The sequence below is a fragment of the Moesziomyces antarcticus genome (genome assembly GCF_000747765.1).
Source record: "Moesziomyces antarcticus DNA, scaffold: scaffold_v10003, strain JCM 10317, whole genome shotgun sequence".
Classification (NCBI taxonomy): Eukaryota; Fungi; Basidiomycota; class Ustilaginomycetes; order Ustilaginales; family Ustilaginaceae; genus Moesziomyces; species Moesziomyces antarcticus.
This window is the reverse complement of record NW_014639007.1, coordinates 1275843-1288992: the sequence shown is the minus strand read 5'-3', so window position 1 is coordinate 1288992 and position 13150 is coordinate 1275843. Positions and strand designations below refer to the sequence as shown.

General features: G+C 60.4%; 6 protein-coding genes across 6 annotated transcripts; 4 read left to right on the top strand and 2 right to left on the bottom strand.

Moving 5' to 3' along the window:
• Positions 1–329: 329 nt before the first annotated feature.
• PAN0_003d1990 (2-nitropropane dioxygenase) lies at positions 330–1508 on the top strand (the record flags this gene model as incomplete). Its single annotated transcript, XM_014802945.1, has 1 exon — positions 330–1508. One exon carries the CDS (start codon positions 330–332, stop codon positions 1506–1508), a length of 1179 nt encoding a protein of 392 aa, XP_014658431.1.
• A 39-nt stretch (positions 1509–1547) lies between these two features.
• PAN0_003c1989 (xylulokinase) lies at positions 1548–3425 on the bottom strand (the record flags this gene model as incomplete). The annotated part of the gene is made up of 1 exon (XM_014802944.1): positions 1548–3425. The coding sequence occupies one exon, from the start codon at positions 3423–3425 to the stop codon at positions 1548–1550; it is 1878 nt and encodes a 625-aa protein (XP_014658430.1).
• Positions 3426–4058: 633 nt separating this feature from the next.
• PAN0_003d1988 (uncharacterized protein) lies at positions 4059–6529 on the top strand (the record flags this gene model as incomplete). Its single annotated transcript, XM_014802943.1, has 2 exons — positions 4059–4124; positions 4232–6529. The coding sequence occupies 2 exons, from the start codon at positions 4059–4061 to the stop codon at positions 6527–6529; spliced, it is 2364 nt and encodes a 787-aa protein (XP_014658429.1).
• An 893-nt stretch (positions 6530–7422) lies between these two features.
• Positions 7423–7985, top strand: PAN0_003d1987 (uncharacterized protein; the record flags this gene model as incomplete). The annotated part of the gene is made up of 3 exons (XM_014802942.1): positions 7423–7563; positions 7664–7697; positions 7771–7985. The coding sequence occupies 3 exons, from the start codon at positions 7423–7425 to the stop codon at positions 7983–7985; spliced, it is 390 nt and encodes a 129-aa protein (XP_014658428.1).
• Positions 7986–8519: 534 nt separating this feature from the next.
• PAN0_003d1986 (uncharacterized protein) lies at positions 8520–9079 on the top strand (the record flags this gene model as incomplete). The annotated part of the gene is made up of 2 exons (XM_014802941.1): positions 8520–8796; positions 8862–9079. The coding sequence occupies 2 exons, from the start codon at positions 8520–8522 to the stop codon at positions 9077–9079; spliced, it is 495 nt and encodes a 164-aa protein (XP_014658427.1).
• Positions 9080–9294: 215 nt separating this feature from the next.
• On the bottom strand, positions 9295–12369 carry PAN0_003c1985 (MFS general substrate transporter; the record flags this gene model as incomplete). The annotated part of the gene is made up of 1 exon (XM_014802940.1): positions 9295–12369. One exon carries the CDS (start codon positions 12367–12369, stop codon positions 9295–9297), a length of 3075 nt encoding a protein of 1024 aa, XP_014658426.1.
• Between the last annotated feature and the right edge of the window lie 781 nt (positions 12370–13150).

Here is a 13150-nt window from a genome sequence, read left to right as displayed (position 1 = left end):
GCGTGCCGCTAGCCTTTTCTAGGTGCGAAGATGTCGCTGAGCCGCCTCCGGTTGTGGCAGCTGCGTTGGTAGCCGAAGATGCCGATGCAAGCGCTGCTGCCGCGTTGGCTCTGGTCTGTGCGATTGGCATCGGCCCCATCGGCCGGCGTGCGTGGAGCCCGATGCGCCTTGGCTGCGGGCGAAGCGGGATTTAGGCGGCAGAGCCAGGCTTCCCCGCACTTTCTCGGCGTTTTCGACCGACGCCTCCACTCGTATTGCCGCTGCCACTGCTCAGCTCGACTTCAGGTCCACCAACTTCCCACAGCACCTCCGACACGTCAGACACCAACATGTCGGCTCGCAAGATCATCACGCCGCTCTCACGCGTGCTGCCCTCGGTCAAGACGCCGGTCGTCCTTGGAGCCATGGCCGGCGCTTCGGGCGGCCAACTCGCAGGCGCCGTCTCGTCGGCAGGTGGATTCGGCTTCATCGGCGCAGGCTACCTCACACCGTCGGTGCTGCAGAGCGAAGTGGAAAAGGCTTACCAGCAGCTCTCCGTCTCGCACGTCGATCTGACTGCTGAGCGTAAACGAGCCGACTTCGGCATCGGCATCCTCGTCTGGAAACTCACCGAGCTCAACGACGGCAAGCGACCCGACCAGGCTTCACCCAACAAGAGCGTATCGGACTTTCTCGATGTCATCGTGCGCGCCCGTCCACGCGCGGTATGGCTGAGCTTTGGCGACGAGCACGAACTCACCGGGTGGCAGAAGGTCATCGCCAAGCTCGACGAGCAGCGCAACAACGACTTGCAGGCCAGTGAAGCTGAGGCGCTCAAGTGGTTCGTCATGATCGGCCGCGAGCAAGAGCTACAAGCAGCGGTGGAGAAATGTCGCTGCGATGTGCTCATCGTTCAGGGCTGCGAGGCGGGCGGTCACGGACACTCGCAAGCTCCTCCACTGTCGGCCTTGCTTGCCGACACACTCAAGCGCCTGCCCGCGCTCAAGCCCAACAACGCAACCCACTCCACACCGCCCGTTCTCGGCGCGGGCGGACTTGCGGATGGACGCTCTCTGGCCGCCCTCCTCGCATCCGGATGTGCAGGTGGAGTGTATGGCACGCGGTTTGTGCTCACGCCCGAGTCCACCTACTCGCAGGTGCAGAAGGAGCAGCTGGTCAAAGCCAAGGGCTCGGCCACTCTGCGCACCTTCGCGTTTGACGATGCGCGTGGCACACTGGGATGGCCACAGGGCACCGACGGTCGTGGTCTGCGCAACAAGACGGTGGAAGAGTACGAGCGAGACGTGCAGCAAGAGGTCAAGGCAGGCACCCAGGATCCCGAGGGCGCCAAACGCCGCATGGAGCGGTACAAGCAGGCCGCCAGCGAGAACGACACGGATCGCATCGTCATCTGGGCCGGCACAGGTATCGGTGCCATTGACGCCATCGTGCCTGCCAAGCAGGTCGTGCACGACATCACACACGAGGCGCTCGAAGCACTTTCACGCGTACAGGGCTATGTGCAGTAGAAGCTTCTATAATTCATTACTCGTGATCGGTGAAACGCCCTAGGCCTGCTTCTGGCTGCGCTCTTCGAGGGTCTTCCAGTCATGCACGATGTCCGTGTAGATCTGCGTCCTACCGTCGCGCGGACGGCAGATTACCTGCACCCCTCCCTCGACCTTGTCCTGACCCTGCGCGGTCAATCCAGCCTTGGCGGCCTGACGCGACTTGGTGGCGTGTACAAAGTCGTCGAACTCCGGCGATGCCTCGCCCTGGGGCAGCTGGGTGCGGCTCCATCCCCACACTGCCTTGTACGCCGCGCCGACGGAGCAAAAATTGTAGTTGGCAGCGGTCCAGCTCTTGCCGTCGTCGCTGGGCTGGACAGGCTTGACGATGTCGCAGCCGAACACATCTGCCATGGTTTGGGTGATGGTGGTGTTGGACGATGCTCCGCCCACGGCGTAGATCGAGGCGAGTGGCAACTTGGACGTGTCGGGCGACGACGATGTGCCTGCAACGATCGACGATGAGCGGTAGCGGTAGTTGAGGAACTGCGTCTCGAGGATCGCACTCGCATTCATACCGGCCTCGTCAAAGTCGTCCACCTGGTTCCAATCGGACTGCGACGAGGCTGTGGTGTAGCGATGCACGCCCGACGCACCGGCAGGGATGATCTCGGGTCGCAGCCAGTAGAATCCGACACGCTTGTTGCCGTGCGACTCAACGCGGTGTTTCTCGACGTCGGCATTGAAAGTGTCCCAGTCGGCGCTGCAGTACTGGTCGCGCACCCATTCTCGCGCCAGACTGCCCGACTTGTAAACCAGCATGTTGAAGAAGCGCTGTCCACCCTCGGGGCTCTGCGCAGGATGGAAGAAGGCGTGGAAGTCTGGATCGGGCACGTACTGGTCGGTAGCCACCATGACGGTGTCCGAGGTGCCCAGGCTGATGATCGCCTGCCTCTGCGCAAGACTAAAGGCGAGGAAGGTGGCCGGGTTGTCGCCGGTTCCGGGGAAGATGTGGCAGTCGTCGCTGAATCCGTAGCGCTGCTTCCACCAGCTGCCGATCTTGCCCACCGAAGCGCCGGCGTCTCGGTAGACGACGCCGAGCTTGCGCTCAAGCTCTTCAGCTCCGCCGAGCGAATCGTCTCCATCCGTTTCGCCCGAAGCAAGCGCTAGCAGCTTCTGGCACCAGCCTGGCTCGATCTTCCCGACGCGCTCGTCGGCCGATCGGGCAGAAGCCGGTCGCATGTCGAGCAAGTTCATGCCGCACGCATCCGACTCATCGATGCCCTTGATCACCGACTCTGCATCCTCGCCCTCGCCGACGCAGAGCATGGTGGTGACGAAGCTCGAGACGAGGCCGATGCGTTCGGTGTCCTTGTACGCCTCGGGATGCTGCTTGCGGAACTTGTAGATCTGCGGTCCTGTGAATCGCGTGTGCGCCTTGGAGCCGGTGACCTTGGCCAGCGCCTCTGCACCACCCATGGCGTCTTCAAACGCGCGACACGCATCGACAGTGGACGAATCTTGCCAGTTGGGCACGACCTTGCGGCTGAACGCACGCTCCACCTGCGCCGTCAGCGTCTTGTCCGACGCGAGCGTGGTGAGGATGTGCGGTGCGGCGCGCGAAAAGTACACCGAGGCGTGCTGCTGTCCTGCGGCAGAGATAGCACGGATGCGCGCAAGCGGCCACGCGGCCTCGCGCATCTTGTCTCCGAGCATGTCGAGCGCTTCGACGTACAGCATGACGGGCGCCACCACGGTGCCCTGATCATCGTCGGCGGTGGGTGCGGACACACCGCCGTTGGTGCCATAGTGCGGAAGGTCGCGGTCGAAGCGCACCTCGATCTCAGCGAGCACGGTGAGGTGGGCATCGAGCAGCGAAGCCTTGAGCGCCTGCGTGCTCGCGTCAAGGCCGAGGAAGAGCGCTTCGTTGCTTTGCATCTTGGGATCTCGGTTGCTGGGAGGAGGTTGAAGCGGGTCGGTAGTAGCGATTACGAACGCAGTCAAGGCTTATATGGCCAGGCCTCGAAAGTAGTTGCTACCCAAACACCCGAAGCAAAATGGGCCCCGCAGGAAGGGGAGGGAAAGCCGTGCATGGCACAGGTCACCGGTGTCGGTCTTCTTGCCAACTTGCACCGACGGCGCGGCGTCAGAGATTGCCGACGAGGAGCAGCTCAGATTGCCGGGCTCCACATTTGAAAATGTTAGACTCCCTCCCGACTTGTCATACTTGTTAGACCGGCTTTGAATCTGGCCTTCCCCGTGCGGCGACGGCTCTCAGGCACGCTTTGTTTGCTCGCCCGAAAGCCAAAAATGAAGCCAAAATGCCGCACAAATTTGGAGACAGCGAACGGCACTTTCTGATGCAATCAACGCGCCGGAGACAGGCTGCTGGGCCCGCTCGTCCTCACCCTCCTTCCGAACCACGTCCTACTCCACCATTGCCAGTCTCTCTTGTGCTGTCGCTCATCTTCTGAACTTTGTCGACTCTTCGCGATCTTGGATCCAAGCCAAGATCAAGCCCGTACCCAACCACTGAAGTTCTGCTCGCTACCTTAGCTGAGCTGACGTCCCATGCAGCCCGGCTCGCAGCTCATCTCCTCCAACGCCCTCATGATCAACACTCACGGCCCCAACTCCGTCTTCTCCGCTCAATAACACAGGCTTCTCGTCCCGAGGGACAACTCTTCTTGACTTCTACTCATCCCCAACAACTCCTGGCTCCACGCTGATTCAGCATCGATCAGCCCGGTAGCCCATCAACCAACATGCCCGCTCACGTCGTGGAGGTGGACATCACCGAGGTGTCCAAGTCGCTCGCCGTGCTCGGCGGCTTCATCATCATCTACGGCCTCCTCTCGTACGTCGTCAAGGAACGCCTCTACCTTTCAGAGCCCCTCCTCGCCGTCACCGTCGGCATCCTCGTCGGTCCCTACGTGCTCAACTGGGTCGATCCGCTCAGCTGGGGCACCACCGAGGAGACCAACTATGTCACCTACCAATTCACCCGCATCGTCGTCGGCATCCAGGTCCTCTTCTGCGGCATATCGCTGCCCAAGGCGTACTTGTGGAAGGAGAAGTTCTCGCTCATCATTCTTCTCTTTGGCATCATGACTACCGCTTGGTTCGCCACGGCGCTGCTGATCTGGGGGCTCATCCCCAACCTCACCTTCCTCGAGAGCTTGTGCATAGCCGCTGCCGTGACGCCCACCGACCCCGTTCTGGCCAACTCGATCACCACCGGCCGTTATGCCGAAAAGCACGTTCCTGCCAACGTGCGCAACATCATCGTGGCCGAATCAGGCGCCAACGACGGCTTGGGCTTCCCCTTCCTCTACCTCGCCATCTACCTCTTGGCACGTACGGGCGAGGATGTAGGATCGAGCGTCGGCACCGAGGTCGGCCGCTGGGTCTACGCTGTCGTCATTTACCAGATCCTCCTCTCCATCGCCTTTGGCTCGCTCATCGGCTACCTGGCTCGCAAGACGCTCAAGTGGGCCGAATCGCGCTCGTACATCGACAAGGCCAACTTCTTCGCCTACGGTCTCGGCCTCGCCTTCTTCACGCTCGGCACCACGGGTCTCTTCGGCTCCGACGACATCCTCGCCTGCTTCATTGCCGGCAACTCGTTCACCTGGGACGACTGGTTCCGCGTGCGCACCGAGGACAACGACTTTCAGGAAATCATCGACACCGTGCTCAACATGACCGTCTTTGTCTACATCGGCGCCATTATCCCCTGGGCTGCCTACTCGGACCCGGAGCTGCAGATCACCGGCTGGAGGGTCGTCGTCCTCGCCATCCTTGTGCTTCTCTTGCGCCGACCGCCCTGGGTCATCGCAGCCACCAAGGCGATTCCGGCATTCCGCGACTTCAAGGAGTCCGCCTTTGCGGGCTGGTTTGGCCCTATCGGCGTTGGTGCGGTGTTCTACATCCAGGTCGCCCTCAAGCAGCTTCCCGATGATGGCACCCGCGACCGGCTCCAGGCGATCTACGCGCCGCTGGTGCTCTTCATGGTTTTCGCGTCGGTGCTCACGCACGGCGTCACGATCCCCGTCTCAAAGCTCGGGCCGGGCGTCGTGCGTCGTACGGCGACGCTGACCAAGACGCGTTCGATCACCTTTTCGCGTCCCATGAGTCGCAGCAACACCATCCAGGCCAATACCTTGCAGAACGGACGACAAGGATCGCCCGAAGGGTCGGACGAGCACGGTGCAGGTCGCGGCACCAACTCGTCGGGCACCTCGACTCACGGACACGTGGGATACAACGAAGAGGGCAAGCCGCTGTGGAACCCGCTGGTTGCCACCGTCGACTTTGGCGTGCATGTGCTGGCGTTCTGGAGAAAGGACAGCTTCTGGCGAAAGGACGTCTCGCCAGGCAAGCACAATGCGCTCGGTGGACATGGTCAGGGTCATGGTCATCCTGTTCGTAAGACGGACATTTCAGCTCCTAGCCGCCCCATCAAGCAGCGCAGTGTGGAGGAGGACGCCATTGCCAGGGTGATCAATGAGAGCAACGGTCAAGACATTGGGCTGGCGGAGATCGACGCGAATGAAGAACAGCGCAAGTCGCGATTGCCGCCTCCTACGCTCGAGCTGCCGACGTCGTCGAAAGGTATGCCGAGCCCGATCCTGCAGAGTCCTTCGACGTTTGGCTCGCGTCCCAACTCGGCTGGCGAGGGCAAGGCGGTCGAGAAGCCCGAGAAGCCCGAGATGCCCGCTCTGACGCGCACCGTGTCTCCGCGTCGATTTGCGATCCTGCGCGCACTCGGCAAGGAGATGCGTGACGAGCGCGACGAAGCCGACTCCGAGGCGGCCAAGGGCTGGGAGCGCGGCGAGGAGCGAGAACGCAAACGCCTGCGCGAGATGCTCATGCGCAGCGGCTCCCAGCCCAAGCCGTCCGAGGCAGCAACCGATGCAGATGATGCCCAGGAAGCGCGCGATGCTCAAGAGGCGCTTGTCGACAACGCTCCCAGGAGCGAACCCGAGGCAGACGCCCAGTCCACCCATTCGTCCCAGCGCAGAACGCTGCGCTTCGTCTAAAGTCAAGCCCTTACCCTTGCCCTTTTTTCCTCGATAAATATAAACTCCCTCGCCCATCACCTCCCGTCGATCTTTCCCTACCTTTTCTTCCTTTGACGCCTGTCTCACTTCTCTAAAGCCTTTTGCCCATCCGGCATCATACAGTACTCTCTTTGGAGTACGTATGCGGCATTGTACGAAGTCGCATGCTTCCCTTTACGTTTGGATGTGGAATGGCACCAGTTCAAACCTCGTATGCGCAATGTATCGTAGTCGTTGCAAGATGATGGCGACACAGGCGGCATCAAAGCGCGCAGACCGGATGTTGACACGACGAGGTTGAGTCAAAGCATCGCCCGGGTCGAGTTGCAGCAGTGCAAGCTGAGTTCCACACATGAATGGATGCAGACGATTCAGCGTCACGACTCCTACTCACTCGAAAGGGGGTAGTAGACTGTTGTGCTTCACGACAATGATGCTCATGAGTCGTCGATTCGAATGGACATGGCCGAGTCGGAGATGAGCTGCGTCGCCATGCAGACATCGACAACGGGTGTCACTGGATGTTGTTGGAAGGTTACGACAGTGACAGATGACATGTGGGGCTCGGGTGTCGCTGATTGAGCTTGCCCCGCCAGTGAGTGGACGCCAAAGTGCGGGGCCGGGTCGTCGCTTGTACAGCCCCACCTGCGAAAAGCGCTACGGTGGCGTACAGTATGGGTGGACCGCTCTCCGATGAGATTGTGAGCACTTGGTGGTCCAAGTGAAGGCGTCCACTTTTGCTATATCTCCGTCTGTGACTGAAACCTTTGCAGACCACTCAAAGACATTGCTTTTCGTGTGTATATAAGCAGCCTGTAGTGTGCACGTCGCTGTCTAGGCCGTCACCATCGCACCGACGACTTTCCGACAAGATGTTCCGCACTGCCCCTCTGATTGCCTTTGCCCTGATCTGCCTGGCGCAGACTGGAAGATGCCAAGTTGACGGCCCGCCCAGCAATTGGCAGCCGACTGGTCCAGCCTCGACCGCTGGTCTTCAGGTCGACGCCAACCAGGTCCAAGCCTTTTGCACGGACAACAAGCCGACGGCGAATGTTCCGTTTGCCTGTTTTCACGCTCAAAGGCGACATTCGCACGCGCATGCACAGCCCTCAGAATCTCAAGGGCTTCATCTCCGCCAGCGGCGACAGTAAGTCCCTCCAGCCGCATCATTTGGCAAGGAGCAGATCCACAGGCTGACGACTGTTGTCTATTAATGGCAGCATTCGTTGTGTTGGCCCAGGACGGCCAGCAGACGTTCACCACCGAAGTCAACAGGGTCGCCATTTCAGCTTCCGACCAGGTCAACTGCCGCCACGTTGAGGTGGATGACCTGCCTCAAGGTCCCCCCAACGGAGAGCCTGGCGAGACCGCCTACCACGTTCGCGCTCGCGATGTCTGCCCCGGAACTCCCATGCAGCTCGACGACGCTCCTTGAGCAAACAGCTGTGGGCCGGTGCGGCATCTTCATAGCCCGTCTTTCGAAGCCTGTCTTTCGAGTCTCGACTCATGCCCCGAGCAGACACTGTTGTAGTTCACAACATGAATGTTCACCACTCATTTCCTCGAATGCGCGCTGAGGGGTTGAAAAAAATTAGCTACATTGCGACCGAGAGACATCGACAACGAGTGGCACTGCAGATGAAAGAGTGCCACCTGGACTGCGGCGTTGCTTGCTGGAGCTTGCCCCACCAGTGAGTGGGTGCTAAAGTGTGGGGCCGCGCTGCGTCGCCGCAGCCCCACCTGCGGATTGCGCGATCACGAGGTGGCGTCTCAGTGGGTTGCGCGCTCTTATGAAGTTACCCATGCGTCCCCCCACTTGCTCCCGGGTGGGGTTTCAAGAAGAGAAGTTGCCACACACATCCCTATCTCGGGGCCAGTGTCGTTGCACACTGTTCTCGTGTCTATATAAGGCAGCCTGCAACCTACCCGTCCCTATCTCGTCACCGCACACAGTCGACTTTTTTTCACCATGTTGTTCCGCACCGCCTCTCTTGTTGCTTTTACCGTATTCTGCCTTGCCCGAACGGGAAGCTGCGATTCTGACACCGACGACGGCTTCCAGAAGCCGTCGGATGAGGTCTCAACTGAAGGTCTCAAAGTCGACAGTAACCAGGTAATGGCGTACTGCTTCTGGAACAAGCCGACGGAGAATGTTCCCTTCGCCTGTTTTACGCTCAAGGGAGATATTCGCCAGCGCATGCGCAGTCCGCAGAATCTCAAGGGCTACATTTCCCCCGGTGGCGAAAGTAAGTTTCAACCCCATCCCTCGACAAAGGCACTCATGCTGACGAAGGTCGGTTTGCGCGAATAGCGTTCGTGGTGTTGGCCCAGGCGGGTGGACAGTCGTTCACCACCGAGGTCAACAGGGTCACCATACAATCTTACGATGCTCAGCCCAACTGTCTCCTCATTGGGGTCGAAGAGCAGCCTCAAGGGGGCGATGGGGAGTTTGGCTTGACCCGCCATTCCGGTCGCGATCGCGTGGTCTGCCCCGGCCAATCGGCCACTCACCTTGACGACGCCCCCTGAACTCACAGCTGTACGCGGGCCTTGCATCCCTCCCAACCCTGTCTTTCGAGTCTCGATTCATGCCGCGCATTCAATCATCCACCGTCCTCAGTTGATCATCTTCTGTCGTCCACCGTTCTACATCCCTCGTCTTCGAGTCAAGCTAGGCCACTACCTCTCCCTCTCACACGCACCAGCCTTGCGTGTTTCAATGTTGCAATTGCACAAGGTAGCTCTCACTCAAACGCAGGAATGGCTGCCCGCTGGCCGGCACTCGCGCTCTTGCCCTTGACCGTCTTGAGGCTAAAACCCTTCTTGAACGTCGAGCTCCTGTACGTTGTAGCCTGTGCGCCATCCTCGGCTGGTTGCTGTTCTGCGCTGGGTGCTGGATGGGGGCGCGCAGGGAGGGGAGGCAGGCTGATGGGTTTGCGCACCTTGACGCAGCACAGCAAAAAGAACGCCACGAGGTACATCCCTGCGCCCACGATAAAGATCGCCGGGGGAAACGTCTTTGTGGTTCGTCGGAAGACCTCTGCGAACAAGATGGGACCTACAACGGTACCTGATATGGCGGAGGTGATGCTCCATGCGCCAAATAGCTTGCCTGCATCGGCGGGCGACTTGAGCAACGCCAGGGCAAGCGACGACATGGCTGCACCGCCTCCTCCACCCAGCGCCGTAATGGCCGTCGAAAGGAAGAATGTCTCGGGCGTACCCGAGAAGACGAGCAGCACGTACGAGAGCGTGTTGACCGTCACCGAGATCTTGGCGAGCTTGAGGTCGAACTTGCTGTCGTGGATAAGACGCAGGTGTTTGGCACGCAGCGTCCACAACTCCTCGACCGACTTTTTGGTGGCATCCCACTCTGCCTCCTCGCCTTGCTCGCTGGTCGAGCGAGAATCATCTATGGCGCCGTACCCACTGGTGCCACGGTGCAGACGACCTTCGTCGTCGAGCATCGACTGTCGACGCGAGTCGGGCGCGAGTGTCTGCTCCTCCTCGACGGCAGGCCCGTCCTGGGGCAGCCGCAGTGCCTTGACGGGTCGATGCAGGAACTTGATCGCAACGGGCAGGATGAAGGTGAGCGCGAGGACGCGCGTGATGCTGAGGAAGGTGAGATACATGCCAAGCTCGGCGGAGCCCCAGATGAAACGCTCCTGTGCGTACTGCATCTTGAATGACATGATGCCAAACACGGCGGTCTCGGTGAAGTAGGTGAGCGAGAGGAAGGAGAGGTTGTAGTCGTAGCGCGTCGTGGGCGGGACGCGCGAGACCGAGATGTGCGACGCAGACGCTTCGGGTGGCGCGAGACCTCTTGGCGTAGCTGCACCGCTGGCCTGCGCAGCCTCGTCTTCTTCATCTGCCACCACCACCTTTTTGGGCAGGAGGAAGCTGAGCGGCTCGAGTGGTGCATAGAGGACGCTGCCCATGAAAGCGACCTTGACGCGCTTCCAGATGCGCCTGTTGAAGGGGCGGTGGTCGCCCTCCCAGTTGCGCGAGTTGAGCAGTGGCTGCAGCTCGGCGGTCTTGCGCGCCTCGGCCTTGCGTTTGATCTCTGCGCGAGACTCGATGTACTCTTTGCGCGCCTTTTCGCGGAACTCCTTGTTGGTACTTTCGGGGATGAAGGTAAAGATGCCGAGGACGTAGAGCAGATGCATGGCAAGTGCGAACCAGAAAGGCGCGAGGATGTTGTTCGTATGCTTGACGATGAGGCCGCCCAGCGTGGGACCCACGGCAAGACCGAGATAGACGATGCCCATAAAGTGAGCAAAGATGTGTGCGCGTGTGCCGCTCGGGGTGACGTCCGAGATGTACGACTGGTGTACGGCGATAGCGGCGCTGTATCCGCCGAGCAAGCCTTCGACGGTGGTACCGAGGACGAGGAAGCTGTAGCCAAAGGGGAGTTGGGAGCGTGGGACGAGAGCGGCGGTGAGGATGACGAGGTCGGTGAAGACGATGCCGGCCATCGAGATGCGAAGCACGGGGAGGCGACCAATTCGCGACGAGAGGTTGGACCAGAAGCCCGTGGTGAGGGCGGCGAGGATGCCCATGGAGAGGGTCATGCGGAGCTGGAGCGTGGCGAGCGAGGACTGCACCTCTGGGCTGGCGAAGCACGCCTTGCTTGGGCGGCGTGGAACGGGGATGACGGTCGAGTTTGGGGAGGAGTTTGGACGGTCGAGACTGGCCATGTAATGCTTCACGGCGTCGTTGTCGGCGGCGGCGTCGACGTCGACGGAGGCATCGAGCGACCAGGGCTGGAAATGTGCCATGTGTGCAGCCGAGTGAGCTGACGGCTGCGTGAGGGACGAGTGTAGCGCAGTGGCATTCGTGGGTGGTTGGGGCGCAATGATGTCTCCGCCACCGACGTAGCTGTCGCCGAGGACGGTTTCGCAGACAAACATGTTGAGCAGCTCGAGTTTGGGGCCCATGCACATGCCGCCAGCCATGGAGATGACGAGGGCAAAGGGACGGAGCCATTTCTCGGACGGCCTGCGATACCAGGGCTCGTGCTTGAACCACAGCAGATGGTCATCGACCGGAGCCTCTTGGGAGTCTGCGCCGGCTGCGGAGGAATCAGGGTCGCGCTGTTGCTCTTGCGCTTCATCGTCGAGGCGGTAGATCATGTCGGCAACGACAGGATTGGTGGAGTCGATCTCGAGTTCGCCTCCCAAGGGACGTGAGATGGGGAAGGACTCGGGCGGAGCAGATGAACCGGCGCTTACGGATCGCTTCATGGCTGGGGGCTGGAGGGAGGCTTGGGCGCGTTTGGCGGCGCGCGAGCGGCGTTCTTGTTCCATGACGTGGCGCGGAATGGAGGGCGAAGAGACGCTGGACGAAGACGAAGCAAGGTAAGAGTCACTCATGGCGCGCACGTCGCTTTCGGTGAGCCGAGAGCCATTGAGCGTGACGTTGAGTCCGGGAGCTGGAGCAGCAATGCAGAGAAGTCCGCGGACGTCGTTGGCATCGCTTGTGGAAAACGGTGCAGAGTAGGACCAGATGGCAGCGGTGAGCCTCTCTACTGGCTGTCCAGAGAGCAGCACATCAAAGTACTGTGCAAAGCCCTTGTAGGGGCAGAAAGTTTCGTCGCGCTCGCTTGGGACGAGCGAGAATGGAGGCTGAACGGCTTCGGGCGGAAAGTAGAAACGGAGTGGGTAGTTGCTCTCGGCCAGCTCGACAGCTTGGTTGGTATAGACGAGGGTGTGCACCTGTCCGTTTATGCTTGTGGTGATCTTGAGCGTGCTGTTGGAGGGGGTGGTGACGATGCGATGGGGAGGCTTTGAGCCCGAGGCCGGCTGCGACTTGGACGCCATGGTCAGATTCGAAGCGTATGAACGATCAAGCAAGAGGCGCCATGCGGGAGTTGGTGATGGCAGCGAATGGCAAGGGTGAAGCAAGAGGTCGACGAGTAAGATAGGGTCTGTTGTGGTACCCTGCAGGCCGCGTGGCTCGGACGGCGCAGCGCCGATTGCTGCTTGATAGAGAAGTGCAGCTCGCAACCAACGAAGTGGAGAAATTGCCGCGCAGGCGTCGGCTACAAAATCGGCTTAGCCGCGCTCCCCTCCTCTTTTTCGCGCCCATCGAACGCCGCGGTGGCTTTGCATTTTTTCCCATTTCAGCAGAAGCGTAGAGACTGGCAGGCATGTGCTCAAGGCGATCCGTACAGCGCTCCTCAGACGGACATGTGACCGCAGTCAGCATCGCTACTATTCGGGCCTCCTTCGTGGGAAGGAATGGTCCGCGGACGGAAGTTCCGACTTGCAAAGGACGAGCGAGAAAGTCGCGGAGATTAGCGCGCTGACACATCCCCGATGTTGGCATGCGTGCGCGCCCAAATATGGCCGCTGTCAACCAGATTTGATTGCTATCGGGACATGCAAGATCGGGCTGCGAGTGTTGGACGCGCGGATGCTCGGAAAGACGCCGAAACAACAGCAGCAAGCAAGCAAAACGCTCAGGGCAGCTTGGCGGCCGCAAACGAGACTCTGTGGCTTTGGGGGATGTCTTGTGACCTTGATAAAGGGGGCTCCTGTTGCTTGACGTTCTCCTCCAACGAACATCCGACCTATCCACTCGGACATCGCTAGCATCGTC